Source organism: Oncorhynchus mykiss, chromosome 14, assembly GCF_057628025.1.
Source record: "Oncorhynchus mykiss isolate SJ-2025 chromosome 14, ASM5762802v1, whole genome shotgun sequence".
NCBI lineage: Eukaryota > Metazoa > Chordata > Actinopteri > Salmoniformes > Salmonidae > Oncorhynchus > Oncorhynchus mykiss.
The window spans coordinates 28,317,569-28,345,305 of record NC_143035.1 but is presented as its reverse complement, the minus strand read 5'-3'; the positions used below and the strand labels follow the sequence as shown (position 1 = coordinate 28,345,305).

General features: G+C 43.1%; 1 protein-coding gene across 1 annotated transcript; it reads left to right on the top strand.

Moving 5' to 3' along the window:
* The first annotated feature begins 152 nt into the window (after positions 1-152).
* LOC110489096 (LON peptidase N-terminal domain and RING finger protein 1) lies at positions 153-25,042 on the top strand. The gene is made up of 11 exons (XM_021561670.3): positions 153-973; positions 3,290-3,408; positions 7,792-7,914; positions 12,398-12,722; positions 12,817-12,892; positions 12,996-13,110; positions 14,787-14,908; positions 17,069-17,227; positions 17,412-17,574; positions 21,128-21,277; positions 21,406-25,042. Exons 1-11 carry the CDS (start codon positions 676-678, stop codon positions 21,553-21,555), a joined length of 1,800 nt encoding a protein of 599 aa, XP_021417345.2. The 5' UTR covers positions 153-675; the 3' UTR covers positions 21,556-25,042.
* Positions 25,043-27,737: the final 2,695 nt, after the last annotated feature.

Genomic DNA, 27,737 nt, shown 5'->3' with positions numbered 1-27,737 from the left:
TAACTTGTCGGTGCGCGTTTTATGATTTTCGAGAAATATATAAAGCCACTAGCAGTCGGAGTAAAAGCGTGTTATGAAATCGGTTTCACAACAGGGCGGGACTCGGGTCTGTCCACCAATAGCATACCCAGCGTTCCCGTCACATGATCTTTATTTATGTAAGGTAAGCCTTACACTGTGTGGCTTGGGCTTTTTCGAGCTCTATCCACACGATGCGCATCAGAGCAGGAAGCCTACTTCTCCCGGCTGTGCTTTTACAGTAAGAGTTGGGCAGAAACATTCAAGGAATCGTTGTTAAAATTCTGACCCAATATTGGTCTAGTGTTGATGGATCTCGGAGTTGAAGACAACCAGCCGCGAAGAGACGATCGGACCTTCTGTTCATCATGATGCCAGGAAAGAGAAGACGTTACGTGGTGTTGTTCCAAACCAAATACTTTATGCTTGGAAAACGCATGTGAATGAATCGGAAGGGTTTTGTCAGTTGGAATTAGACTAAGGTCTTTATGGTTGGATCTTGGGTTCCGCTAGCCTTTGTTTACTAAATCAGAGAGTCTAGCAGTCAGGTCATGTTAATCGGAGAAGAGTGTCTGTCGTTGCTTAGATGGTGATTAGATAGGGACTCAAACTGCTCACGGACCGGCGGTGGTGACATAACCCCTCAACTGTGCCACCATGGATCTACTTGAGTGCCCAATCTGCCTGTTCCTCATGTGTGAACCGGCCACCATGTCCTGTGGTCACACGTTCTGCCGGAGCTGCCTGGGGAACTACTTGTCATCCGGGTGTCCAGCCTGCAAGGAAATATTTAAACAGAGAGACGCCAAAAACATCAAGAACAACATCCTACTATTCAGTGTCATTGAGAAGTGCTGCCCAGAAGAGACGAGGATAAAGTGTCATATTCTGGAGAAACTCAAAACCAGCGAGTTCACAGAAGCTTTACGCATCGCGAATGAAGGGATACGACTAGGTAGGTTCCTAAAAATAATGTGTGAACTTGAGCACGTTTGGGGAAGACATCTCCTTATGCAACCCTCGAGTAGGCTGCAGGACAGACCTATGATCAAATGTGTATGTTCGTTGTATAAAATGGAATCCACCCACTTATAAAAGCCCCACACGACCCTAATTACGTAAATTTACCATAAACAGCTATTTGCCCGAAAAACCTCCAGCCAAGACGTATGAAATAAAATGATCATACTGACACATAAAAACGCACTTGAAGTTCATTCCTATATGTTAATGTGTTTAGATGAAATGATTTTGTCTTCAGTGCAATATAGACTACACAATCAAGCCCCCCTTGCAAAACGGTATTTTCCTGGTTAAATAAAATACTGTTGGAACTGCTATAATATGCTAGTGGTGTAGTGACCTGGCATCATTGGCGACCCGTCATTCAAGGCATTGAGCCCCACCTGTTTAAAAATATATATATATTTTTTGTGTGCTTGTTTTGCGTGCTTTTTTGGCATTTACGTGTCAAGTATCAGTTTGCAAGCAATGTAAAAGCTCAGTGCTCTTGTTTAGTGTTGTGTTATGTAGTGGCTTTGCTGGCATGTATCAACATTTTTATTTTTGTTGAGTTTGCCCCACCGAGATTGCCACTGCCTGGCATGCACTCCCTCTTGTAGCCCATAGCCTTGTCACATAAGAGCCACATGGTGGGTGGGAGGCAGTACTGCAGTCACAGTGGTCCAACATTGCCTAAAGAAACTGAGGTTGCTCACCCTGAGCTTTCATACGTTTGGTCATGTAGTGTATGTGGACCCCTGCTCGTCAAACATCTCATTACAAAATCATGGGCATTAATATGGAGTTGGTCCCCCTTTTGCAGCTATAACAGCCTCCACTCTTCTGAGAAGGCTTTCCACTAGATATTGGAACATTGCTGCTGGGACTTATTTCCATTCAGCCACAAGAGCATTAGTGAGGTCGGGCACTGATGTTGGGCGATTAGGCCTGGCTCACAGTCGCAGTTCCAATTCATCCCAAAGGTGTTCGATGGGGTTGAGGTCAGAGGCTCAAATTGACTCATCTTGGCATGAAGGTCTACTATACAAATTGACTCATCTTGGCATGAAGGTCTACTATACAAATTGACTCATCTTGGCATGAAGGTCTACTATACAAATTGACTCATCTTGGCATGAAGGTCTACTATACAAATTGACTCATCTTGGCATGAAGGTCTACTATACAAATTGACTCATCTTGGCATGAAGGTCTACTATACAAATTGATAGAAAGCTGTTTTGGTGGAAAAACATACATAATAAAATCAATGTACACAAACAACTCAGCCAGACTTCTGTAACACTGGGTCCAGTGACATGTAATCTGTTGTGAGTGGGTGACACACGTGCGTGCCTGCGTCTTCGTTAATGTTCCTCTTTGCTATGGCTGGTCAGTAATGCCAGTAGTCTTCACACGTGACACTCCGCCAGAGAAGCACAGCAGTGTTTAGGAAGGTGACCAGGGTTACTCCTGAGGTGATAGGCACAGTTTCCTTGTCTTTCTTGTGGTGCATTTTTGTCATTGCTGGTTTTCCCCCCTGTTTGGAGTCGTGACTCTCGTGACAGCCTTATCCTGCGGCTGATTTGTTTCTGGGTGCTGAGATCAGATTGGTAGTAACGTGTAACAGACATGCAGAGGTGTGAGGGAGTTATGTTTCATAGTGAAGGCTCATACTAATGGTCTGTCGTTACATTCAATGTGGATCAACAGAGAATGAAACAACTTCCTATAAGAGTAAGTCTGTGACGAGTCTTTCTCCTCCACCCACCAGTAGTTTAACTGCTTTTCTGTCTGGTTTGTCATACTGGGGGTGTCCGTGCACCAAACACTTTGCATAAATAACCGTTTCTACGCACCACACAGGACTATGCATGGCATTTCTGGTTTTAATGCAACCCTGCTGTGCCATTGTTTTGATACACATAATCACATTATATTAATACTCTGCAGGCTTCGCTGTAAAACTAGTAGGTAGCATACCTGGTCTTGGGGGAGGAGGGAAGGTGAGGGTATGAGATCAGATGTGCAATTTGTAGCAAGAATGAAGTTGGGTTGAGCTCATGTCACTTCAGGTTTTTGTTATCTAATATTCCCTATGCATTGCAGTTGCAAGGGCAAATCGAACTAAACCAATTCTGACTGGGAAACTGTCATACTACAATCACTGATAGTGATCACTGTTAATTATATTGAACTATCTCTTCCCTCCCTCCCTCCCTCCCACTCCCTCCCACTCCTTCCCTCCCTCCCTCCCTCCCTCGCCCAGCTCCTGGTGATGTGAGTCTAAAGGTGTGGAGAGCGGAAGCCAATATGGGACTGAGACTTTTCTCTGATGCCCTGAGGGACCTGGAAGACCTCTGCTGCGTTCACCCCAACTGGTCAGAGGTAAGAAACACCATGTTATTAGAGTGCTATGTCAAATCAAATTTCAAATCAAATTAATTTATATAGCCCTTCGTACATCAGCTGATATCTCAAAGTGCTGTACAGAAACCCAGCCTAAAACCCCCAACTGCAAGCAATGCAGGTGTAGAAGCACGGTGGCTAGGAAAAACTCCCTAGAAAGGCCAAAAGCTAGGAAGAAACCTAGAGAGGAACCAGGCTATGAGGGGTGGCCAGTCCTCTTCTGGCTGTGCCGGGTGGAGATTACAACAGAACATGGCCAAGATGTTCAAATGTTCATAAATGACCAGCATGGTCAAATAATAATAATCACAGGCAGAAGAGTTGAAACTGGAGCAGCAGCACGGCCAGGTGGACTGGGGACAGCAAGGAGTCATCATGTCAGGTAGTCCTAAGGCATGGTCCTAGGGCTCAGGTCCTCCGAGAGAAAGAAAGAGAGAATTAGAGAGAGCATACTTAAATTCACACAGGACACCGGAGATTGCAGGAGAAGTACTCCAGATATAAGAAACTGACCCTAGCCCCCCGACACAAACTACTGCAGCATAAATGCTGGAGGCTGAGACAGGAGGGGTCAGGAGACACTGTGGCCCCATCCGATGACACCCCCGGACAGGGCCAAACAGGAAGGATATAACCCCACCCACTTTACCAAAGCACAGCCCCCACACCACTAGAGGGATATCTTCAACCACCAACTTACCATCCTGAGACAAGGCCGAGTATAGCCCACAAAGATCTCCCCCACGGCACAACCCAAGGGGGGGCACCAACCCAGACAGGAAGATCACATCAGTGACTCAACCCACTGAAGTGACGCAACCCTCCTAGGGACGGTATGAAAGAGCCCTAGTAAGCCAGTGACTCAGCCCCTGTAATAGGGTTAGAGGCAGAGAATCCCAGTGGAAAGAGGGGAACCAGCCAGGCAGAGACAGCAAGGGCGGTTCGTTGCTCCAGAGCCTTTCCGTTCACCTTCACACTCCTGGGCCAGACTACGCTCAATCATATGACCCACTGAAGAGATGAGTCTTCAGTAAAGACTTAAAGGTTGAGACCGAGTTTGCGTCTCTCACATGGGTAGGCAGACCATTCCATAAAAATTGAGCTCTATAGGAGAAAGCCCTGCCTCCAGCTGTTTGCTTAGAAATTCTATGGACAATTAGGAGGCCTGAGTCTTGTGACCGTAACGTATGTGTAGGTATGTACGGCAGGACCAAATCAGAGAGATAGGTAGGAGCAAGCCCATGTAATGCTTTGTAGGTTAGCAGTAAAACCTTGAAATCAGCCCTTGCCTTCACAGGAAGCCAGTGTAGGGAGGCTAGCACTGGAGTAATATGATCAAATCTTTTGGTTCTAGTCAGGATTCTAGCAGCCGTATTTAGCACTAACTGAAGTTTATTTAGTGCTTTACCCGGGTAGTCGGAAAGTAGAGCATTGCAGTAGTCTAACCTAGAAGTGACAAAAGCATGGATACATTTTTCTGCATCATTTTTGGACAGAAAGTTTCTGATTTTTGCAATGTTACGTAGATGGAAAAAAGCTGTCCTTGAAACAGTCTTGATATGTTCTTCAAAAGAGAGATCAGGGTCCAGAGTAACGCCGATGTCCTTCACAGTTTTATTTGAGACGACTGTACAACCATTAAGATTAATTGTCAGATTCAACAGAAGATCTCTTTATTTCTTGGGACCTAGAACATGCATCTCTGTTTTGTCAGAGTTTAAAAGTAGAAAGTCAGACCATACCAGGAGCGAGGTTACAGTATCTTCTGGTGTAACTGAATCGGGCCTGCCTAGGTGTCTATACGCCTGCTGCAGCTTCTACGTTTTCCCTTAATATCACTGTTTATTCCCCTTTAATGATCTGTCATCTATGGGTACAGCTCAATAGTCTACTGTGTTTTCAGATCAGTTGTTGTCATAATAGGTCACCAATTTTAACCGCAAACCTGTTTGTGTACATGGATTTTATAATGTTGTATGTTTTTCCCCAACACCATTTTCCATCAATTTGTACATCAGACCCTCATGTCAAATTGAGTCAAAAGCTTTTTTGAAATCAACAAAGCATGGCAAGACAAGACTTTGCCTTTGTTTTGTTTGTTTGTCAATTAGGTTGTGCAGGGTGAATACGTGGTTTGGTAGTTTTAGTAAAAAGCCAATTTGACATTTGCTCGGTACATTGTTTTTGCTGAGGAAATGTACATGTCTGCTGTTAATGATAATGCAGAGGATTTTTTCAAGGTTTCTGTTGATGCATAACCCATGGTAGTCATTGGGATCAAATCTGTCTCCACTTTTGTTGATTGGGGTGATCAGTCCATGTTTCCAAATATTGGTTAAGATGCCAGAGCTGAGGATGATGTTAAAGAGTTTAAGTAAAGCTGATTGAAATTTGTGGTTTGTATATTTGATCGTTTCATTGAGGATACCATCAACACCACAGGCCTTTTGGGGTTGGAGGGTTTGTATTTTGTCCTGTAGTTCATTCAATGTAATTGGAGAATCCAGTGTGTTCTGGTCATCTTTAATAGTTCATTCTAAGATTTATATTTGATCATGTCTATGTTTTTGTTATAAGGCCAAAACAATTGGAGAAGTGGTTTACCCATATTTCTCTGTTTTGGATAGATAACTCTTTGTATTGTAGTTTATATAGTGTTTTCCAATTTTCACAAAAATGGTTAGTCTTTGGATTCTTCAATTACATTGCTAATTCCTGACGTGCTGTTCCTTCTTTTTCCGTAGTGTATTTCTGTATTGTTTTAGTGATTCATCATAGTGTAGGCTCAGGTTTTCTGGGTCTGTTTTTGGTTGGACTAGTTTCTCAATTTCTTTCTTAGGTTTTTGCATTCTTCATCAAATTTGTTATTGTTTTTAGTTTTCTGTTTGAAATGTTTAGATTTGATAGGGAAGCTGAGAGGTCAAATATACTGTTAAAATGTTCTACTGCCGGGGGCCTCCCGGGTGGCGCAGTGGTTGTGCCACCAGAGACTCTGGGTTTGCGCCCAGGCTCTGTCGTAACTGGCCGCGACCGGGAGGTCCGTGGGGTGACGCACAATTGGCCTTGCATCGTCCGGGTTAGGGAGGGCTTGGCCGGTAGGGATATCCTTGTCTCATCGCGCACCAGTGACTCCTGTGGAGGGCCGGGCGCAGTGCGCGCTAACCAAGGTTGCCAGGTGCACAGTGTTTCCTCCGACACATTAGTGCGGCTGGCTTCCGGGTTGTATGCGCGCTGTGTTAAGAAGCAGTGCAGCTTGGTTGGGTTGTGTATCGGAGGACTCATGACTTTCAACCTTCGTCTCTCCCGAGCCCGTACGGGAGTTGTAGCGATGAGACAAGATAGTAGCTACTAAACAATTGGATACCACGAAATTGGGGAGAAAAAGGGGTAAAATTTTAAATAATAATTTCTACTGCCAAGTTTACACCTTCACTATTACAGTGGAATGTTTTTGTCCAGGAAGTTGTCTAAAGTTTGGTAGGTTTCCAGACTACTATCCTTCCATCTATAGCATTTTGTAATATTATACAGTTCCTTTGTCTTGGATGCCTCATGATTTGAGTATTGCTCTGTTCAAGTAGTCGACTGATTTTGCTATGATCTGATAGTTGTGTCAGTGAACGCTCTGAGAGACTCTGGGTTGTAATCGGTGATAAAGTAGTCTACAGTACTACTGCCAAGAGATGAGCTATATAGGTGTACCTATCGTAGGAGTACCCTTGAAGCTTGCCATTGTCTATATACATACCTAGCGTGTGACAGAGCTGCAGGAGTTGTGACCCGTTTTTGTTGGTTGTGTTGTCATAGTTGTGCCTAGGGGGGCATATGGGGGAGGGAATGCTGTTACCTCCAGGTAGGTGTTTTTCCCACTGTGTGCTGAGGATGTCAGGTTCTTGTCCAGTTCTGGCATTTAGGTCACCACAGACTAGTACATTTACCTGGGCCTGGAAATGATTGATTCCCCCCTCCAGGATGGAGAAGCTGTCTTCATTAAAGTATGGGGATTCCTGTGGGGGGATATAAGTAGCACACAGGAGGACATTTTTCTCTGTTCAGATAATTTCCTTTTGAATTTCTAGCCAAATATAAAATATTCCTGTTTTGAGTAATTTAATAGAGTGAGTTAGGTCTGCTCTATACCAAATTAGCATACCCCCTGCCTGTTTCACACCTGGTTGTTTGGTGTATGGGACTACCAGCTCTCTGTAACCTAGAGGGCAACCAGTGGGTCCGTCTCCTCCACCATGTTTCTTGTAGGATGACGATGTCTATGTTTCTGATTTCTTTGGGTCTTTCTCTCTCCGTCTCTCTCTATATCTAAGTCTCTCTCTCATCCAGTATTCTCTTGTCTGTTCTCCCCAGGGTTTCTTTCGTAAAGGTAATGTATTACTGGAGATGGGTCGTCAGTCTGAAGCCCTGATCCAGTTTCACCGCTGTCTCAAGCTACAGTCCGACTTCACTCCTGCCAAGAGCCAGATTAAAAAGGTCAGTAGCTATAGCCAACACTGACTGGCTCATTTACCAACTGGCTCATTTACTGACTGTTTACCAATCACTGGTCCAGTTACTTACTGACTATTTTTCCCTTACTGACTGTCGGCTTGACTGTGCTTTACTGGCTGTTTCACTGTTCGAGTTAGTCTCACTGACTGACTGTTTTCTACTCATTGACTGTCTGCCTGACTGCTTCACTGGCTCATTCAGTCTCACTAGCTTAGTGTGTCAGTGACTGCCTGGCTGAATGACTGTATGGGGTCAGTTAAGGTTCTAGGAATGGGTGGTAGTTGCTGCTTCTAGGAATGCTTTAAGGAATGGGTGGTAGTTTCTGCTTCTAGGAATGCTTTAAGGAATGGGTGGTAGTTGCTGCTTCTAGGAATGCTTTAAGGAATGGGTGGTAGTTGCTGCTTCTAGGAATGCTTTAAGGAATGGGATGCCTTGGAACAGTGTTAGACAATCTCAACACGTACTGTATACTAAACTCAGCAAAAAAAGAAACGTCCTCTGACTGTCAACTGTGTTTATTTTCAGCATACTTCACATGTGTAAATATTTGTATGAACCTAACAAGATTCAACAACTGAGACATAAACTGAACGTTCCACAGACATCTGACTAACAGAAATTGAATAATGTGTCCATGAACAAAGGGGGGGGGGTCAAAATCAAAACTAACAGTCAGTATCTGGTGGGGCCACCAGCTGCATTAAGTACTTCAGTGCATCTCCTCCTCATGGACTGCACCAGATTTGCCAGTTCTTGCTGTGAGATGTTACCACACTCTTCCACCAAGGGACCTACAAGTTCCCGGACATTTCTGGGGGGAATGGCCCTAGCCCTCACCCTCCGATCCAACAGGTCCCAGACGTGCTCAATGGGATTGAGATCTGGGCTCTTCGCTGGCCATGGCAGAACACTGACACTCCTGTCTTACAGGAAATCATGCACAGAACGAGCAGTATGGCTGGTGGCATTGTCATGCTGGAGGGTCATGTCAGGATGAGCCTGCAGGAAGGGTACCACATGAGGGAGGAGGATGTCTTCCCTGTAACACACAGCATTGAGATTGCCTGCAATGACAACAAGCTCAGTCCGATGATGCTGTGACACACCATCCCAGACCATGACGGGCCCTCCACCTCCAAAATACAGGCCTCGGTGTAACCCTCATTCCTTCGACGATAAACGTGAATCTGACTCATCCCTGTTGAGACAAAACCGTGACTCGTCAGAGAAGAGCACTTTTTGTCAGTCCTGTCTGGTCTAGCGACGGTTGGTTTGTGCCCATAGGCAACGTTGTTGCTGTTGATGTCTGGTGAGGACCTGCCTCTCAGTCCTGCCTCTCTCAGAACTATTGCGGACAGTCTGATCACTGATGGAGGGATTGTGCGTTCCTGGTGTAACTCGGGCAGTTGTTGTTGCCGTCCTGTACCTGTCCCGCAGGTGTGATGTTCAGCTGTACCGATCCTGTGCAGGTGTTGTGACACGTGGTCTGCCACTGCGAGTATAATCAGCTGTCTGTCCTGTCTCCATGTAGTGCTGTCTTAGGCGTCTCACAGTACGGATATTGCAATTTATTGCCCTGGCCACATCTGCGGTCCTCTTGCCTCCTTGCAGCATGCCTAAGGCACGTTCACGCAGATGAGCAGGGACCCTGGGCATCTTTCTTTTGGTGTTCTTCAGAGTCAGTAGAAAGGCCTCTTTAGTGTCCTAAGTTTTCATAAGTGTGACTTTAATTGCCAACCGTCTGTAAGCTGTTAGTGTCTTGACGACCGTTCCACAGGTTCATTGAACAAGCATGGGGAAACATTGTTTAAAACCTTTACAATGAAGATCTGCAAAGTTATTTGGATTTCAGGGTCCTGAAAAAGGGATGTTTCTTTTTTTGCTGATTTTATATACAGCAGGGGTGGGCAATGATTTCAGCCCGAGGACCACATCGGATTTCAAAATTCAGATCTGTTTTTCAAAAGCAATTTGCGGGCCAGAAAAAGTTATTTGAAAATGTATTGATCCATTAGTGTTTCTACATGCTTTCTACCTAGTTTTAGACGTTCAAGAGTGTCCTGGAGGTTAAAAAAAATCCTCAAACCTCCCCTGGGCCGGATTGAATGGACTCGTGGAATGAATCTGGCTTGGGGGCCATATAACATCCACCCCTGATGAACAGTATACCAAGAACAAGGATGACTGACTGGGTGGGGTTATTCAAGGACAGGCTAGCATTGTAAATGCTATGATATGTCATGGAACACTGTCAGACGATCTACTAACACTTATCTGTGTCAGGTCAACTAAGGCGAGGGGTCATCTATGCTAGAAAAGGATATGATATGGGACAATATCAGTCAATTTAAACACTTCTACATAAATGCTAAATGGTCAGTTAGAGGACCGGTTACAGTTATAGGGTCAGTTGTAGGCTAACCTCAGGTTATCTGAGGTTGGATACGTTTTAGAAATGCAATGTCACAGAAGGCAACCTAGGCATTTACATGTTCAGCCTAGTCATTTACAGTGCCTTGCGAAAGTATTCGGCCCCCTTGAACTTTGCGACCTTTTGCCACATTTCAGGCTTCAAACATAAAGATATAAAACTGTATTTTTTTGTGAAGAATCAACAACAAGTGGGACACAATCATGAAGTGTAACGACATTTATTGGATATTTCAAACCTTTTTAACAAATCAAAAACTGAAAAATTGGGCGTGCAAAATTATTCAGCCCCTTTACTTTCAGTGCGGCAAACTCTCTCCAGAAGTTCAGTGAGGATCTCTGAATGATCCAATGTCGACCTAAATGACTAATGATGATAAATGCAATCGACCTGTGTGTAATCAAGTCTCCGTATAAATGCACCTGCACTGTGATAGTCTCAGAGGTCCGTTAAAAGCGCAGAAAGCATCATGAAGAACAAGGAACACACCAGGCAGGTCCGAGATACTGTTGTGAAGAAGTTTAAAGCCGGATTTGGATTCAAAAAGATTTCCCAAGCTTTAAACATCCCAAGGAGCACTGTGCAAGCGATAATATTGAAATGGAAGGAGTATCAGACCACTGCAAATCTACCAAGACCTGGCCGTCCCTCTAAACTTTCAGCTCATACAAGGAGAAGACTGATCAGAGATGCAGCCAAGAGGCCCATGATCACTCTGGATGAACTGCAGAGATCTACAGCTGAGGTGGGAGACTCTGTCCATAGGACAACAATCAGTCGTATATTGCACAAATCTGGCCTTTATGGAAGAGTGGCAAGAAGAAAGCCATTTCTTAAAGATATCCATAAAAAGTGTCATTTAAAGTTTGCCACAAGCCACCTGGGAGACACACCAAACATGTGGAAGAAGGTGCTCTGGTCAGATGAAACCAAAATGTAACTTTTTGGCAACAATGCAAAACGTTATGTTTGGCGTAAAAGCAACACAGATGAACACACCATCCCCACTGTCAAACATGGTGGTGGCAGCATCATGGTTTGGGCCTGCTTTTCTTCAGCAGGGACAGGGAAGATGGTTAAAATTGATGGGACGATGGATGGAGCCAAATACAGGACCATTCTGGAAGAAAACCTGATGGAGTCTGCAAAAGACCTGAGACTGGGACGGAGATTTGTCTTCCAACAAAACAATGATCCAAAACATAAAGCAAAATCTACAATGGAATGGTTCAAAAATAAACATATCCAGGTGTTAGAATGGCCAAGTCAAAGTCCAGACCTGAATCCAATCGAGAATCTGTGGAAAGAACTGAAAACTGCTGTTCACAAATGCTCTCCATCCAACCTCACTGAGCTCAAGCTGTTTTGCAAGGAGGAATGGGAAAAAATGTCAGTCTCTCGATGTGCAAAACTGATAGAGACATACCCCAAGCGACTTACAGCTGTAATCGCAGCAAAAGGTGGCGCTACAAAGTATTAACTTAAGGGGGCTGAATAATTTTGCACGCCCAATTTTTCAGTTTTTGATTTGTTAAAAAAGTTTGAAATATCCAATAAATGTCGTTCCACTTCATGATTGTGTCCCACTTGTTGTTGATTCTTCACAAAAAAATACAGTTTTATATCTTTATGTTTGAAGCCTGAAATGTGGCAAAAGGTCGCAAAGTTCAAGGGGCCGAATACTTTCGCAAGGCACTGTACATGTTCAGCCTAGTCATTTACATGTTCAGCCTAGTCATTTACATGTTCAGCCTAGTCATTTACATGTTCAGCCTAGTCATTTACATGTTCAGCCTAGTCATTTACATGTTCAGCCTAGTCATTTTGAAATATTCAGCAAGTTGTGGGTTTCTAAATGAATGGTTGATGGATTGATTGATTAAAGCCACGTCTGATGTTGTAGGATGAATTTTGTTGTGGGATAAGTTTATAATGATGGAACGTGTATTATGAAGTAACACTATAATGTTTTTAAATGATGGATGGGATGGATGGATGGATAGATTGATCTGTGTGTATGTTTTCCCTGGTCAGATTCTGGAGACGGAGGGCATGTCAGTGCCTGAGGAGGTGCCCCAGATCCTCCAGGTGGTCTCAGAGTACCTCAGAGGCCACTGCCCCCCCATCACAATCCTCTTCCCTGAGAGCCACACACACTGCCTCAACAAAAGCTTCCGATACCCTCAGGTGGAGGGGGCAGACGGGGACAGGAGAGGAGACTTGGAGACAGGGCCAAAGGTGAAACATGGGACCAGTACTGAGTGCTGTCTCAGTCTCTGTCAGGCCGTGTCCTTCCTCCCTACAGCTGAGGATGATGAGGAGATGATGATGAGGAGGAGGGAGGAGAGGCACAGCAGGGGTACATAGAACATACACACACACACACACACACATACGGGAAGAGAGAAGAGACATGTAGATGGTTGATATTGGTTCTATGTTGTCTCCCTCAGGAGGCTGCCGTCTGGACAGAAGAGAATCTCTGAGTGTCCTCACTGTGTCTGACTTTGAATGTCCCCTCTGTATCAGGTTAGTAGTTTCCATAAGTGGTACATCCTGTGGAGTATTGTGGTACTGTGTTATTGTTGAGAAACTTGTGCTGTACTCTGATCTTAATGCTGTACCTCTACAGGCTGTTCTATGAGCCAGTGACCACTCCCTGTGGACACACCTTCTGTAGGACCTGCCTCGAGAGAAGCCTAGACCACAACCTCCGCTGCCCCCTCTGCAAACAGCCACTACAGGAGGTAACTATGGCCTACGTAACTATGGCCTACGTAACTATGGCCTACGTAACTATGGCCTACGTAACTATGGCCTACGTAACTAGGGCTTACGTAACTATATTGCTTTGCAAAAATATTCAGTATTCACATTTATTGTCAACAATCAACACAAAATACTATGTAATGTAGATGAGGAAGATGTTTTTTTTAGTATAAGATAAATAAAACCTTAATAACTAAAATATAGTCATTGCATAAGTATTCAGACCCTTTGTTTAGGCAAGCCTAAATTACTTCTGTAAGGTCCCTTACACAGATTCAACTACAATGATCAGGGAGCTTTTGGAAAGCCTCATAAAGAAGGCCAGTGATTGGTAGATGGGTAACAATAACAAATCAGACATTGAATATCTCTTTAAGCATGGTTAGGTGAATAATTATGCAGTGGATGATGTATTAAACCACCCAGACACTTCAAAGATATTGTCATCCTTCTGAACTGAGCTGAAGGACAGGAAGGAAACTGCTCAGGGATGTTACCATGAGGCCATTGTTGATTTTGAAATGGCTACAGAGTCCAATGGCTATGATAGGAGAAAATTGAGGATGGATCAACATTGTAGTGACTCCACAATAATGACATAAATGACAGAGTGAAAATAATAATACAAAAATACTGAATAAAATATTCCAAAACATGAATCTTGTATGCAGTAAGGTACAAAAGTAATACTACTAAAAAATACACTTTTTGTCCTAAATGCAAAGTCCTTATGGGAAAACACAACACATCACTGAGTATCTGCCTCCTTATTTTCAAGCATGGTGGTGGCTGCATCATGGTATGGGTATGCTTGATATCGGCAAATACTTGGAGTTTTTCAGGATAAAAATGACTGGATGGAGCTAAGCACAGGCAAAATCCTAGAGGAAAACCTGCTTCAGTCTACTTTACACCAGAGACTGAGAGAGGAATTCACCTTTCAGCAGGACAATAACCTTCAACACAAGGTCAAATCTGGAGTTGCTTACCAAGAAGACAGTGAATGTTCCTGAGTGGCCAAGTTACAGTTTTGACTTAAATCTGTTTCAAAATCTGTGGCAAGACTTGTATTGGTGTTTAGCCATGATCCTCAACATCTTGACAGAGCTTGAAGATTTATTTTAAAGAATCATGGTCAAATATTGCTCAATCCAGGTGGGCAAAGCTCTTATATACTTCCCCAAGAAGAGTCACCGGTGTAATCAATGCCAAAGGTGTTTTTAACATGTATTGACTTAGGGAGATGAATACTTATACAACAACTATATTTGAGTTATTTCATTTCTATCAATCTTTAGAAGAATAGAATAGTTATTCCACTTTGACAGAGTAATTTGTGCAGTTTGTTGACAAAAAATTACAATGAAATACATTTGAATCCCACTTTGTAAAGAAATCCAAGCGGCCTGAATACTTTTGCAAGACACTGTCTGTACACTATTACATAACTAGAGCCTTTGTCTGTGTACATGGACTCAATCAGAAACACATTGTATGTAACATCATAATGAAACAATTGCAATGGAAGGTCTGCTTGTCCTGTTTTTATGTCGCTATCATGTTTATAACCCAAGGGAGATCGCTTTAACTGGGATGCACTTATTTGTTACTTTTCTTCCCAATAATGCGGAATCACTTCTTCTTTCCTGTGTAGTACTTTAAGAACAGGAAGTACAACCCCACGGTGCTGCTGCAGGAGATCATGTCTCACCTCTTCCCCCTGCAGCTGGATGAGAGGAAGCAGGTCCACGAGACTGAGATGGCCGAACTATCCAAGTGAGTCCTGTCGCTGACGCACTGTAACCAGGGGTAAACGGAGGTCGGTTTGTTCTAGAGTTTCCCACAACGGTAACCTGGCACCCAATCTGATTTCTCTATGTTTCATCTTTGAGTGCAGCGTTCAGTCTACTTTAACCAGGCTACCAAAATTGGCCCTTGCCTGTAAACTGAGCTTTGGAACTATTTTGGTAGAAATTCTTAATGCCTGAATGAAATAAGACTGAAACGTGAACTTGTTGATTGGCTATCATATGCTCGACAGAATGAGCTTGGGGTCGAGTTGGCAACCTTAATGGTAACCATGGCAACGGGCATCGGGCATCAGGCTCCTCATACAGTAGAGAGTAGACGTTGTGACCGTGAGGTTATTGGCAAAGCACCGCACAAGGCAACAACACCAGCTGCTGGACAAGAGCAAATCTGAAATATTTATACAGTAGCAGTCAAAAGTTTGGACACCTACTCATTCAAGGGTTTATTTTTACTATTTTCTATATTGTAGAATAATAGTGAAGACATCAACTATGAAATAATACCTATGGAATCATGTAGTAACCAAAAAAGTGTTAAACAAATCCAAATATATTTTATATTCTTCAAAGAACCCACCCTTTGCCTTGATGACAGCTTTGCACACTCTTGCCATTCACTCAACCAGCTTCACCTGGAATGCTTTTCCATCAGTCTTGAAGGAGTTCCCACATATGCTGAGCACTTGTTGGCTGCTTTTCCATCACTCTGCGGTCCAACTCATCCCAAACCATCTCAATTGGGTTGAGGTCGGGTGATTGTGGAAGCCAGGTCATCTGACGCAGCACTCCATCACTCTCCTTCTTGGTCAAATAGCCCTTACACAGCCTGGAGGTGTGTTGGGTCATTGCCCTGTTGAAAAACATATGATAGTCCCACAAAGTGCAAACCAGATGGAATGGCATATCGCTGCAGAATGCTGTGGTAGCCATGCTGGTTAAGTGTGCCTTGAATTCTAAATAAATAACTGACAGTGTCACCAGCAAAGCACCCCCACGCCATCACACATCCTCCTCCATGCTTCACGGTGTGAACCATACATGCGGAGAACATCCGTTCACCTACTCTGCGTCTCACAACGACATAGCGGTTGGAAGCAGAAATCTCAAATTTAGACTCGTCAGACCATTGGACAGATTTACACCGGTCTAATGTTCATTGCTTGTGTTTTTTTGGCCCAAGCAAGTCTGTTATTATTGGTGTCCTTTAGTAGTGGCACAAGCATTTCGCTACACTCGCATTAACATCTGCTAACCATGTGTATGTGACAAATAACATTTGATTTGATTTGCAGCAATTCGACCATGAAGGCCTGATTCACACAGTTTCCTCTGAACAGTTGATGTTGAGATGTGTCTGTTACATGAACTCTGTGAAGCATTTATTTGGGCTGCAATTTCTGAGGCAGGTAACTCTAATGAACTTATCCTCTGCAGCAGAGGAAACTCTGGGTCTTCCTTTCCTGTGCCGGTTGTCATGAGAGACAGTTTCATCATGGAGCTTGATGGTTTTTACGACTGCAAAAAGTTCTTGACATTTTCTGCATTGACTGACCTTCATGCCTTAAAGTAATGATGGCATGTCGTTTGTCTTTGCTTATTTGGGTTGTTCTTGCCATAATATGGACTTGGTCTTTTACCAAATAGGTCTATCTTCTGTATACCACCCCTACCTTGTCACAACACAACTGATTGCCTCAAACGCATTAGGAAGGAAAGAAATTCCACAAAATAACTTAACAGGGGACACAACTGTTAATTGAAACGCATTCCAGGTGACTACCTCATGAAGCTGATTGAGAGAATGCCAAGAGTGTGCAAAGCTTTCATCAAGGCAAAGGGTGGCTACTTTGTTTTACCATTTTTGGGTTACTACATGAATCCATGTGTTATTTGATAGTTTTGATGTCTTCACTATTATTTGACAAAATAGTAAAAATAAAGAAACCCTTGAATGAGTTGGTGAGTCCAAACTTTTGACTGTGTGTATCAAATACACATCTCCTCAACACCACTGTTACCCTGATTTAAATATATATTTGTCTCTCTGTATCCTCTCTTTTTTTCATCCTCTGTCACTCTTTCTGCTTTCTGTCTCGCTCTCTGTTTCTCTCCCTCCATCCCCCAGTCTAACTAAGGACATCCCTATCTTTGTGTGTACGGTGGCGTACCCGGGCGTGCCCTGTCCTCTCCACATCTTCGAGCCTCGTTATCGCCTCATGATGAGACGATGCATGGAGACGGGCACCAGGAAGTTTGGCATGTGCAGCTACGAACATGGAAAAGGGTGGGTCGTGATGTATACAATCTGAAAATACTGGTATGAAAATGAACCCTGAGTGTATCTGACTCTCTTCCCCTTTTACACTACTATGCTGAGCCACACTGTGCTGGGGATCTGATTGTCTTTCACATAACTCTTTCAGCTTGCTTCCAACAACTCTGTCTGTGTGTCTCTGTGTGTTCTCCAGATTTGCAGACTACGGCTGTATGCTGGAGATTCATAGCCTAGAGGTGTTGCCTGACGGCCGCTCGTATGTGGACTGTGTGGGAGGAAGTCGCTTCAGGGTCCTGAAGAGAGGACAGAGAGATGGATACCACACTGCTGATATAGAGTACATGGAGGACCACAAGGTACAATCCCACACACACTGAAGAGAGCTAGATACCACACTGCTGATATAGAAAACATGCAGGACCACAAGGTACAATCCCACACACACTGAAGAGAGCTAGATACCACACTGCTGATATAGAATACATGCAGGACCACAAGGTACAATCCCACACACACTGAAGAGAGCTAGATACCACACTGCTGATATAGAAAACATGCAGGACCACAAGGTACAATCCCACACACACTGAAGAGAGCTAGATACCACACTGCTGATATAGAATACATGCAGGACCACAAGGTACAATCCCACACACACTGAAGAGAGCTAGATACCACACTGCTGATATAAAATACATGCAGGACCACAAGGTACAATCCCACACACACTGAAGAGAGCTAGATACCACACTGCTGATATAGAATACATGCAGGACCACAAGGTACAATCCCACACACACTGAAGAGAGCTAGATACCACACTGCTGATATAGAATACATGCAGGACCACAAGGTACAATCCCACACACACTGAAGAGAGCTAGATACCACACTGCTGATATAAAATACATGCAGGACCACAAGGTACAATCCCACACACACTGAAGAGAGCTAGATACCACACTGCTGATATAGAATACATGCAGGACCACAAGGTAAGTTATCACAGGTTGTTCTAACCTAATCCTGGCCCTGGATGACCCCTGTGAATGCAGAGTTTTGGTTGAATTTAACACTCCAGGGGAAGGTTACAAATGCTATTTTATTAGCTAGTTGTTCAGTGAGTGTTTTTCTGGTACTTGGCCTGTTTCCAAGCAACAGTTTGTAAAAGCAATGCTCAGTGCTCAACCAGGCATACCTTAGAGGTGTGTGTGTGTGTGTGTGTGTGTGTGCTCGCGCACTAAAGGCTCAGCATGCTTTCTTCACACCTACTGTAAAGGTCAGAGCCTAAACTACATGAAAACAACACTAGACACAATGGAATCCAAAACTTTTACCATGTCATCCTGGAACATACAAGTTCTGAGGTCATCTGCCTTTGGCCTAAAGAGAATTGTTATCCTACTACAAACATGGTATAAAGGAGACGGACCCACTGGTTGCCCTCTAGGTTACAGAGAGCTGGTAGTCCCATCCACCAAACTACCTGGTGTGAAACAAGGAAGAGACTCAGGGGGTATGCTAATTTGGTATAGTAGTAGAGTAGACCCAACCCACTCTATTAAATTAGTCAAAACTGGAACATTTTACATCTGGCTAGAAATTAATAAGGAATTTATCTCAACAGAGAAAAATGTCCTTGTGTGCTAGCAATATTCCCCCCCCCCCCCCCCCCCCCGATGACAGCTTCTCCATCATAGAAGGGGAGAGCAACCATTTCCAAGCCCAGAGACATGTACTACTCTGTGGCGACCTAGTAAATTCCACAACTGGACAAGAACCTGACACTCAGAACAAACTCCTACCTGGAGGCGACAGCATTCTCTCCCAAATATGCCCCCCTAGACACAACTATGACAAAACAACCAACAAAAATGGTTCACAACTCCTGCAGCTCTGTCACACGCTGGGTCTGTACATAGTCAATGGTAGGCTTCAAGTTGACTCCTATGGTAGGTACACCTATAGTTCATCCATTGACAGTAGTACTGTAGATTACTTTATCACTGACCTCAACCCAGAGTCTCTCAGAGTGTTCACAGTCAGCCCACTGACACAACTATCAGATCACAGCAAAATCAGTCTACTTGAAGAGATACTCAATCACGTGGCATCAAAGCCAAAGGAACTGCATAATAGTAAGAAATGCTATAGATGGAAGGAAAGTAGTGTAGAAACCTACCAAAAAACAATTAGGCAACAACAAATTCAACCCCTTTCAGACAACTTCCTGGACAAAATGTTTCACTGTAATAGTGAAGGTGTAAACTTGTCCGTAGAAAACCTAAACAGTATATTTCACCTCTCGGCTTCCCTATCAAATCAAAAATTGTCAAGCAGGCAACCTAAGAAAATGAACAACAATGACAAATGGTTTGATGGAAGATTGCAAAAACCTTAGACAGGAATTGATAAACCAGAACCTGAGCCTACGTCTTCACTATGGTGAATCACTAAAACAATGCAGAATTACTCTACAGAAAATGAAGGAACAGCACGTCAGAAATCAGCTCAATGTAATTGAAGAATCCATAGAATGTAACCACTTCTGGGAATATTGGAACACACTAATGAAAAACCAATGCGAGTCATCTATCCCAAATAGAGATGCACGGATAAACAACTTCTCCAATCCTTTTGGTCCTCTATCAAAAATATATACATGATCAAATGCAAATATTAGAATCAACTATTAAAGACTCCCAGAACCCACTGGATTCTCCAAGCACATTACTACAGGACAAAATACAAACCCTCCAACCCCAAAAGGCCTGTGGTGTTGATGGTATCCTCAATGAAATTATCAAATATACAAACCACAAATTCAGATTGGCTATACTATAACTCTTTAACATCATCCTCAGCTCTGGCATCTTCTCCAATATTTGGAAACGAGGACTGATGACCCCAGTCCACAAAAGTGGAGACAGATTTGATCCCAATAACTACCATGGGATGTGTCAACAGCAACTTTGAGAAAATCCTCTGCATCATCATTAACAGCAGACTTGCACTTTTCCTCAATGAAAACAATGTACTGAGCAAATGCTAAATTGTATTAATTATCAAATTACCGTACAACAGACCACATATTCACATTGCACACCTTGTTCGACTAACACACATAAGTCTTCTCATGCTTTGTTGATTTCAAAAAAGCTTTTGACTCAATTTGGCATGAGGGTCTGCTATTCAAATGGATGGAAAATGGTTTTGGGGAAAAACATACAATATTATAAAATCCATGTACACAAACAAGTGTGCTGTTACTATGCGTTTCCCCCCCAATTTTATGCATCAACGAATTGGTGAGGGCATTAGAACAGTCTACAGCACCCGGCCTCACCCTACTAAAATCTGAAGTCAAATGTCTACTGTTTGCTGATGATCTGGTGCTTCTGTCACCAATTGTTATTATAATTTCATAATTCCAATATGTTTTCATTAATTGAATTCACTTAGTCTATTTTATGAGAATATGTAAGATTCTTATTTGCATAAAATAGACAGAGACCAGTCTTATCAAAATTAGATAATAGTATTTATTCTCGGAGCACGCTGCCATGTAACGAACAACAGTTTATATACAACATATGACGTCATAGGAGGAAAAAACGTTTTATAAACTATCAACCAGGACACAACAAAGTTGAAAAGTTCATTCCAACCCACTAGCACGCTCACTCCAGACACACACTTATCTAGATTAACTTCTGGAATGGTCACCTTCATCCATCACTGTTTAAAAGACAGTTTCAGATCATGGAAAACCCAGGAAAACCCTCGCTGCCTTATCTAAACATCCCAGAGCTAAGTTGAGTCGGTTCAACCATAGGTTAACGACCCTTTTTGCTTAAGAGAAGAGAATCTATTGTATTTTGCATTGAGAATCTCCTCCTTTGTTTCTAGGCTGAGGGGTCAGAGTTGGAGCTATTGCAGAGCCTCCATGACAGTGTGTATGAGCAGGCCCAGGACTGGTACACACTCCTCAACACACAGCTCAGAGAACAGATCAGCAGACAGTATGGAACCATGCCTGACAAGGATAACAACATACAGGTACACACACACACACACATGGACCTTGCCGATCACTTCCAGACCAGCACTCATCTAGTATCGAAAATCCCCTGTATCTCCCCATTCTCTCTCTCTCTCCTTTTTATCTCCCTGTCTCTCTCCATCAGGCTTCCAACAACGGTCCAGCGTGGTGTTGGTGGTTGTTGTCAGTTCTCCAGCTGGATCCTGCCTACCAGACGACCGTCCTGTCCCTGCCCTCCCTCAACGACCGCCTGGGACACCTGCGCATGGTTCTGGAGTACTTCTCCCAGAGCTAGAGAAGAGGAGGAGATAAAGGGATACAGGTTTACTGGGCTTTCTGCCGCTTATCCAGTACCCTACACAGAGGAGAGGATCAGCTCTACAGACTGGATAACGTGAAACATCACACACACACCCACTAATATATCACTCACACACAGACCCCACATACACTACCTGTCAGGCCCACTCCCCACCCCTGTATCTTCAGCAAGATGTTATTAGGTTTAGAGCCTGTCGCCATGGAGATCATATGTCCTAGCTTGAACCCATTTTACCTGGCCAAGAGCAGAAAGAGATTGTTTTATCACTTACATGAATAATGTGTTTGTTCGTAGATACATCATAGGTAAAAATCAGATTGAATCAAAGGTGCTTTTTGGGTGAAACTAGCTTGAAATACTTGAAACTATATTGTTTCTTGTTTGTGTCCAGCTCGCTAATAATCACTCAAATTAAAGATAGACAGTCACTAACGTTGGATATATTGGACTATTTCTTATAAATTTTGACGGCAAAGAAATGGAACACATTTTCATTGCGGCCTTCCGGACCTCGTTGCACACCATGTCCATCAGCACCCAGGGCAAAATAAGTGTGACACCCCTGCAGTATAAGGTTAAACTCAAACTGTTCTGATTCTTGCCAAGGGATGCAAACCTGGTGGTAATATCTCAGATAACCACTAGGTGTCCATTTTCTCACTATTTCCCTTATCAGCCAAGCATAAAGAACACTGCCATGGCAACTGACCCCCATGCATGATATAACCAACCATCTCAGAATCAGATGATCTGATTACTATGGCTGTAAAGTGCTTGAAGAAAAGCTATTTAAAAAAGTGACACAGATGGTTCAGTCTGACAGAGCTGACAACTTGATTTCCTGGGTAGCGCACAATATGCTATTTATAAGGCTTGGGTTAAAGTTATATATAGTTTATAATAATCATATTGTATTTTTGGGGGGTTCTTTAAAACCTTGGGAAGCTACTATATTGTGACAAACACAGTCAGCAGCCATTTTGAGTGACTAAGCATTACAGTATAATTACTATTGCAGTTACTGTATCTTTACTGCCTTGTTACTAATATTGAGTAGGATGTAATATTAGTGTGTTATTGCAGTAATGATCTATTATGAAACATTGAAACATAAGAAGGCGCCGCCTGGGTGAAAATAATAATATTTCAGAGTAATGTGAATTAAAGCTGCTGAAGCCTGCCTTCTCTTTAGTGTTTGAAGATGTATTGAACAGGGTTCCATCCCAAATGGCACCCTAATCACTTCATTGTGCACTCCCTTTGATCAGGGCCGCAATAGGACTGTGGTGAAAAGTAGTGCACTATATAGGGAATAGGGTGCTATTTGGGATTCAGTCCCAGGTCTTTGTTACATAAAGTGGAAAAAGACAGACAGGTGGTACAGCTTAGCTGTTCTACACATGTGTAAACAGGTGTGTTGTTCTGTACACATGCATATGTATGTATGCACAGGAGGCTGGTGGCACCTTAATTGGTGGGAATGGGCTCGTGGTAATACCTGGAGCAGAATCAGTGGAATGGTGTCAAAAACAGTAAACATGGTTTCCAGGTGTTTGAAGCCGTTTAATTAGCTCCGTTCCAGACATTATGATGAGCCGTTCTCCCTACAGCAGCTTCCTGTATGTAAACAGTCTTTGGATAGCAGTCCTCCCTCTGACAACACAAACAAGTTGATGCTTTGTTGGAAAGTAGAGGTGTGTGTGTGTGTATTGAAGAGACTACCTGTGTAATATGAAAGCTACCACTCCTGAGTTTAAATAGTATGGGTTTTCTTTCAAATGCTTGAGTTGCACTTTAGTGATTTTGCCTGACGCAATAGTCCCAAAAGTGCACACCATGTCCATCAGTCTCAGTCAATCGTTCAAAGTGTTTGGAAATAAATAAATCAAATAATATTTCCTTTAACCCAGGTCTGGTAGCTTTCACACCCACAGGCAGGACAGAAAGGAGTTGCCTCCCTAGCCCATCCCAGGCTCACACCACCCTCTGCCCCCTGTAGCGCCCCCTACCCATGTGGCCCTCTCACCACTAGTGTTGGGGACTACAGTGCCTGGCCATCCACTAGGAGGCAGCATTTTGTGTTTGAGCAGAAGGGAATAAATAGACAAACGTTGTTTTTCTTTTTTGAGTTTATTAGTGCCACATTCCATGGAATGTTGAAACTGCAAATCTTAACATGATTTACTAACAGACAGGCTTGAACTGGGTGAAAACGTACACAAGCTGTGTTTTTCTACTATAATAATTGTGCCATAGATACTGTTATTGTGTGTTTTTATTTAGAGATTTAGTTGGATTCAGTCATGAAATGTTTATTAAGATGAAATGAATTCCCCATGTTTTCTATCCGCTGGACAGTGAAGGACCAGCTACCACCTGACACATTAGATTGACCTCATATCGTTTTTCACAGACAGGTGACTCAGCATTGTAACTCGCCTGTTTATAGACTACAGTAGTGTAGCTATAATATAGATAATAACCCTCTGTGATTGGACTGACGTGTGTGTGTGTGTGTGTGTGCTAGATTTTGGAGGGGCACATTTAAAGGCCTGACATTACGCACGACGATACCCCTCCAAAGGACAGACAGACAGACAAATGGACGGATGGTTGGTCACGGGCAGGCCGGGCCTCGGCCCTAGGTTATTCTGACCTCAGGGGATAAGTCAAACATTTAACCTGGTGGCCCATGTTTCCCTCTAACATCGCTGAGGAAGGCCTGCCTTTTGTTAGTTTGGCTTCAGTTGGTTCAGTTGGACGTGGTTGATGCTGACACTCCTGAAAACCGCTTTTGGAGCTGGTTTAGACGGGTCATCTAAGTAAAATCCAATCTGACCGGCTATGTTCAGTTCAGTACCCACACAGAACCTTAGAACCCACAGCAGCTTTCTGAATATGCGCAATACAGCAACGATCATGAGGTCCAATGTAGACCGACTCTAAAGCTCAGATTTTGACTGGATCACTACAGATCACTGGCTGTCAGACATGTACAGGAAGTGTGTATAGACGTCTTCAGCTGATTGTTTGCCGATGGAAACATAAAGACTTGAGGTCCAATCAAAAACATTGATCACTTTACACTTCGGCCATCTTGAATTCCCCTGGCTAATTCAACTCAAAGGGACTTTGATCAGGAACAGGCAGAAGTCTGCATGGTTTATCCTCATAGGTGATTATGATGTACATGAGAACAGGTAGCGATCAGTGTCTGTGCTCTATCCAGGAACCAGACTTGACTATTAAAATGAACAACTGGGTGGAAATTGACTACAGTTGACTTGTCCTTGATTGAGGCGACTCCCCTCTCCCGAATGATTTATTATTGGAGAAGAAGACTTCTATTCTTGCACAGTATAATAGATCTGCATGACCTGTTTTCTCTAATTGACAGCAGTGGTATCCATGTTATTTGGTCCGACTATTCATCATAAAAATAAAAAAAGACTTTCTCCTTTCCCTTTTTTTCTTTCTTTTGAATGTTCACTTGTGTAGGTACACACAGACAGGAATGTTCACTTGTTTAGGTACACACAGACAGGAATGTTCACTTGTGTAGGTACACACAGACAGGAATGTTCACTTGTGTAGGTACACACAGACAAGAATGTTCACTTGTGTAGGTACACACAGACAGGAATGTTCACTTGTTTAGGTACACACAGACAGGAATGTTCACTTGTGTAGGTACACACAGACAGGAATGTTCACTTGTGTAGGTACACACAGACAGGAATGTTCACTTGTGTAGGTACACACAGACAAGAATGTTCATTTGTGTAGGTACACACAGACAGGAATGTTCACTTGTGTAGGTACACACAGACAGGAATGTTCACTTGTGTAGGTACACACAGACAGGAATGTTCACTTGTGTAGGTACACACAGACAGGAATGTTCACTTGTGTAGGTACACACAGACAAGAATGTTCACTTGTGTAGGTACACACAGACAGGAATGTTCACTTGTGTAGGTACACACAGACAAGAATGTTCACTTGTGTAGGTACACACAGACAGGAATGTTCACTTGTGTAGGTACACACAGACAAGAATGTTCATTTGTGTAGGTACACACAGACAGGAATGTTCACTTGTGTAGGTACACACAGACAGGAATGTTCACTTGTGTAGGTACACACAGACAGGAATGTTCACTTGTGTAGGTACACACAGACAGGAATGTTCACTTGTGTAGGTACACACAGACAGGAATGTTCACTTATGTAGGTACACACAGACAAGAATGTTCATTTGTGTAGATACACACAGACAAGAATGTTCAGTTGTGTAGGTACACACAGACAATGTTCAGTTGTGTAGGTACACAGACAGGAATGTTCACTTGTGTGGGTACACACAGACAAGAATGTTCACTTGTGTAGGTACACACAGACAGGAATGTTCACTTGTGTAGGTACACACAGACAGGAATGTTCACTTGTGTAGGTACACACAGACAGGAATGTTCACTTGTGTAGGTACACACAGACAGGAATGTTCACTTGTGTAGGTACACACAGACAGGAATGTTCACTTGTGTAGGTACACACAGACAGGAATGTTCATTTGTGTAGGTACACACAGACAAGAATGTTCATTTGTGTAGGTACACACAGACAGGAATGTTCACTTGTGTAGGTACACACAGACAGGAATGTTCACTTGTGTAGGTACACACAGACAAGAATGTTCACTTGTGTAGGTACACAGACAGGAATGTTCAGTTGTGTAGGTACACACAGACAGGAATGTTCAGTTGTGTAGGTACACTGACAGGAATGTTCACTTGTGTAGGTACACAGACAGGAATGTTCACTTGTGTAGGTACACACAGACAGGAATGTTCACTTGTGTAGGTACACATAGACAAGAATGTTCACTTGTGTAGGTACACACAGACAGGAATGTTCACTTGTGTAGGTACACACAGACAGGAATGTTCACTTGTGTAGGTACACACAGACAGGAATGTTCACTTGTGTAGGTACACACAGACAGGAATGTTCACTTGTGTAGGTACACACAGACAGGAATGTTCACTTGTGTAGGTACACACAGACAAGAATGTTCATTTGTGTAGGTACACACAGACAGGAATGTTCAGTTGTGTAGGTACACACAGACAAGAATGTTCAGTTGTGTAGGTACACAGACAGGAATGTTCACTTGTGTGGGTACACACAGACAAGAATGTTCACTTGTGTAGGTACACACAGACAGGAATGTTCACTTGTGTAGGTACACACAGACAGGAATGTTCACTTGTGTAGGTACACACAGACAGGAATGTTCACTTGTGTAGGTACACACAGACAGGAATGTTCATTTGTGTAGGTACACACAGACAGGAATGTTCATTTGTATAGGTACACACAGACAAGAATGTTCATTTGTGTAGGTACACACAGACAGGAATGTTCACTTGTGTAGGTACACACAGACAGGAATGTTCACTTGTGTAGGTACACACAGACAAGAATGTTCACTTGTGTAGGTACACAGACAGGAATTTTCAGTTGTGTAGGTACACACAGACAGGAATGTTCAGTTGTGTAGGTACACAGACAGGAATGTTCACTTGTGTAGGTACACTGACAGGAATGTTCACTTGTGTAGGTACACAGACAGGAATGTTCACTTGTGTAGGTACACAGACAGGAATGTTCACTTGTGTAGGTACACACAGACAAGAATGTTCACTTGTGTAAGTACACACAGACAGGAATGTTCAGTTGTGTAGGTACACATAGACAGGTGTGTTGTACTGCTTCCATACTACGTTGCTTCATACTAAGTAGCTAGTACACTAGTGTGGATATTGGATCAGAACCAATGATTGGGAATGATTTTGACACATAAGGACACAAGTCATCATCAGAGACTTCAGTTAATTTAGTGTTCTCTGGCCAGTGTAGTTCTATCGAATGAGATATATACATTAAATGATAGAGGAAAGGTATTGGCCAGGAAGCCATTCTAGCCTACTACACTACTCTGTCTAAACAGTTGATATTTATACACCCTTGTTCTGCTGTGTACAAGCTGCCTGGCAACCGGTGAAGAACCGTACAATACTTTATGGATTTATTTGCTTCAAATATCCCTGGATGATGTTTCAAATGTTAATATTATAAATAAAGTTTTTCAA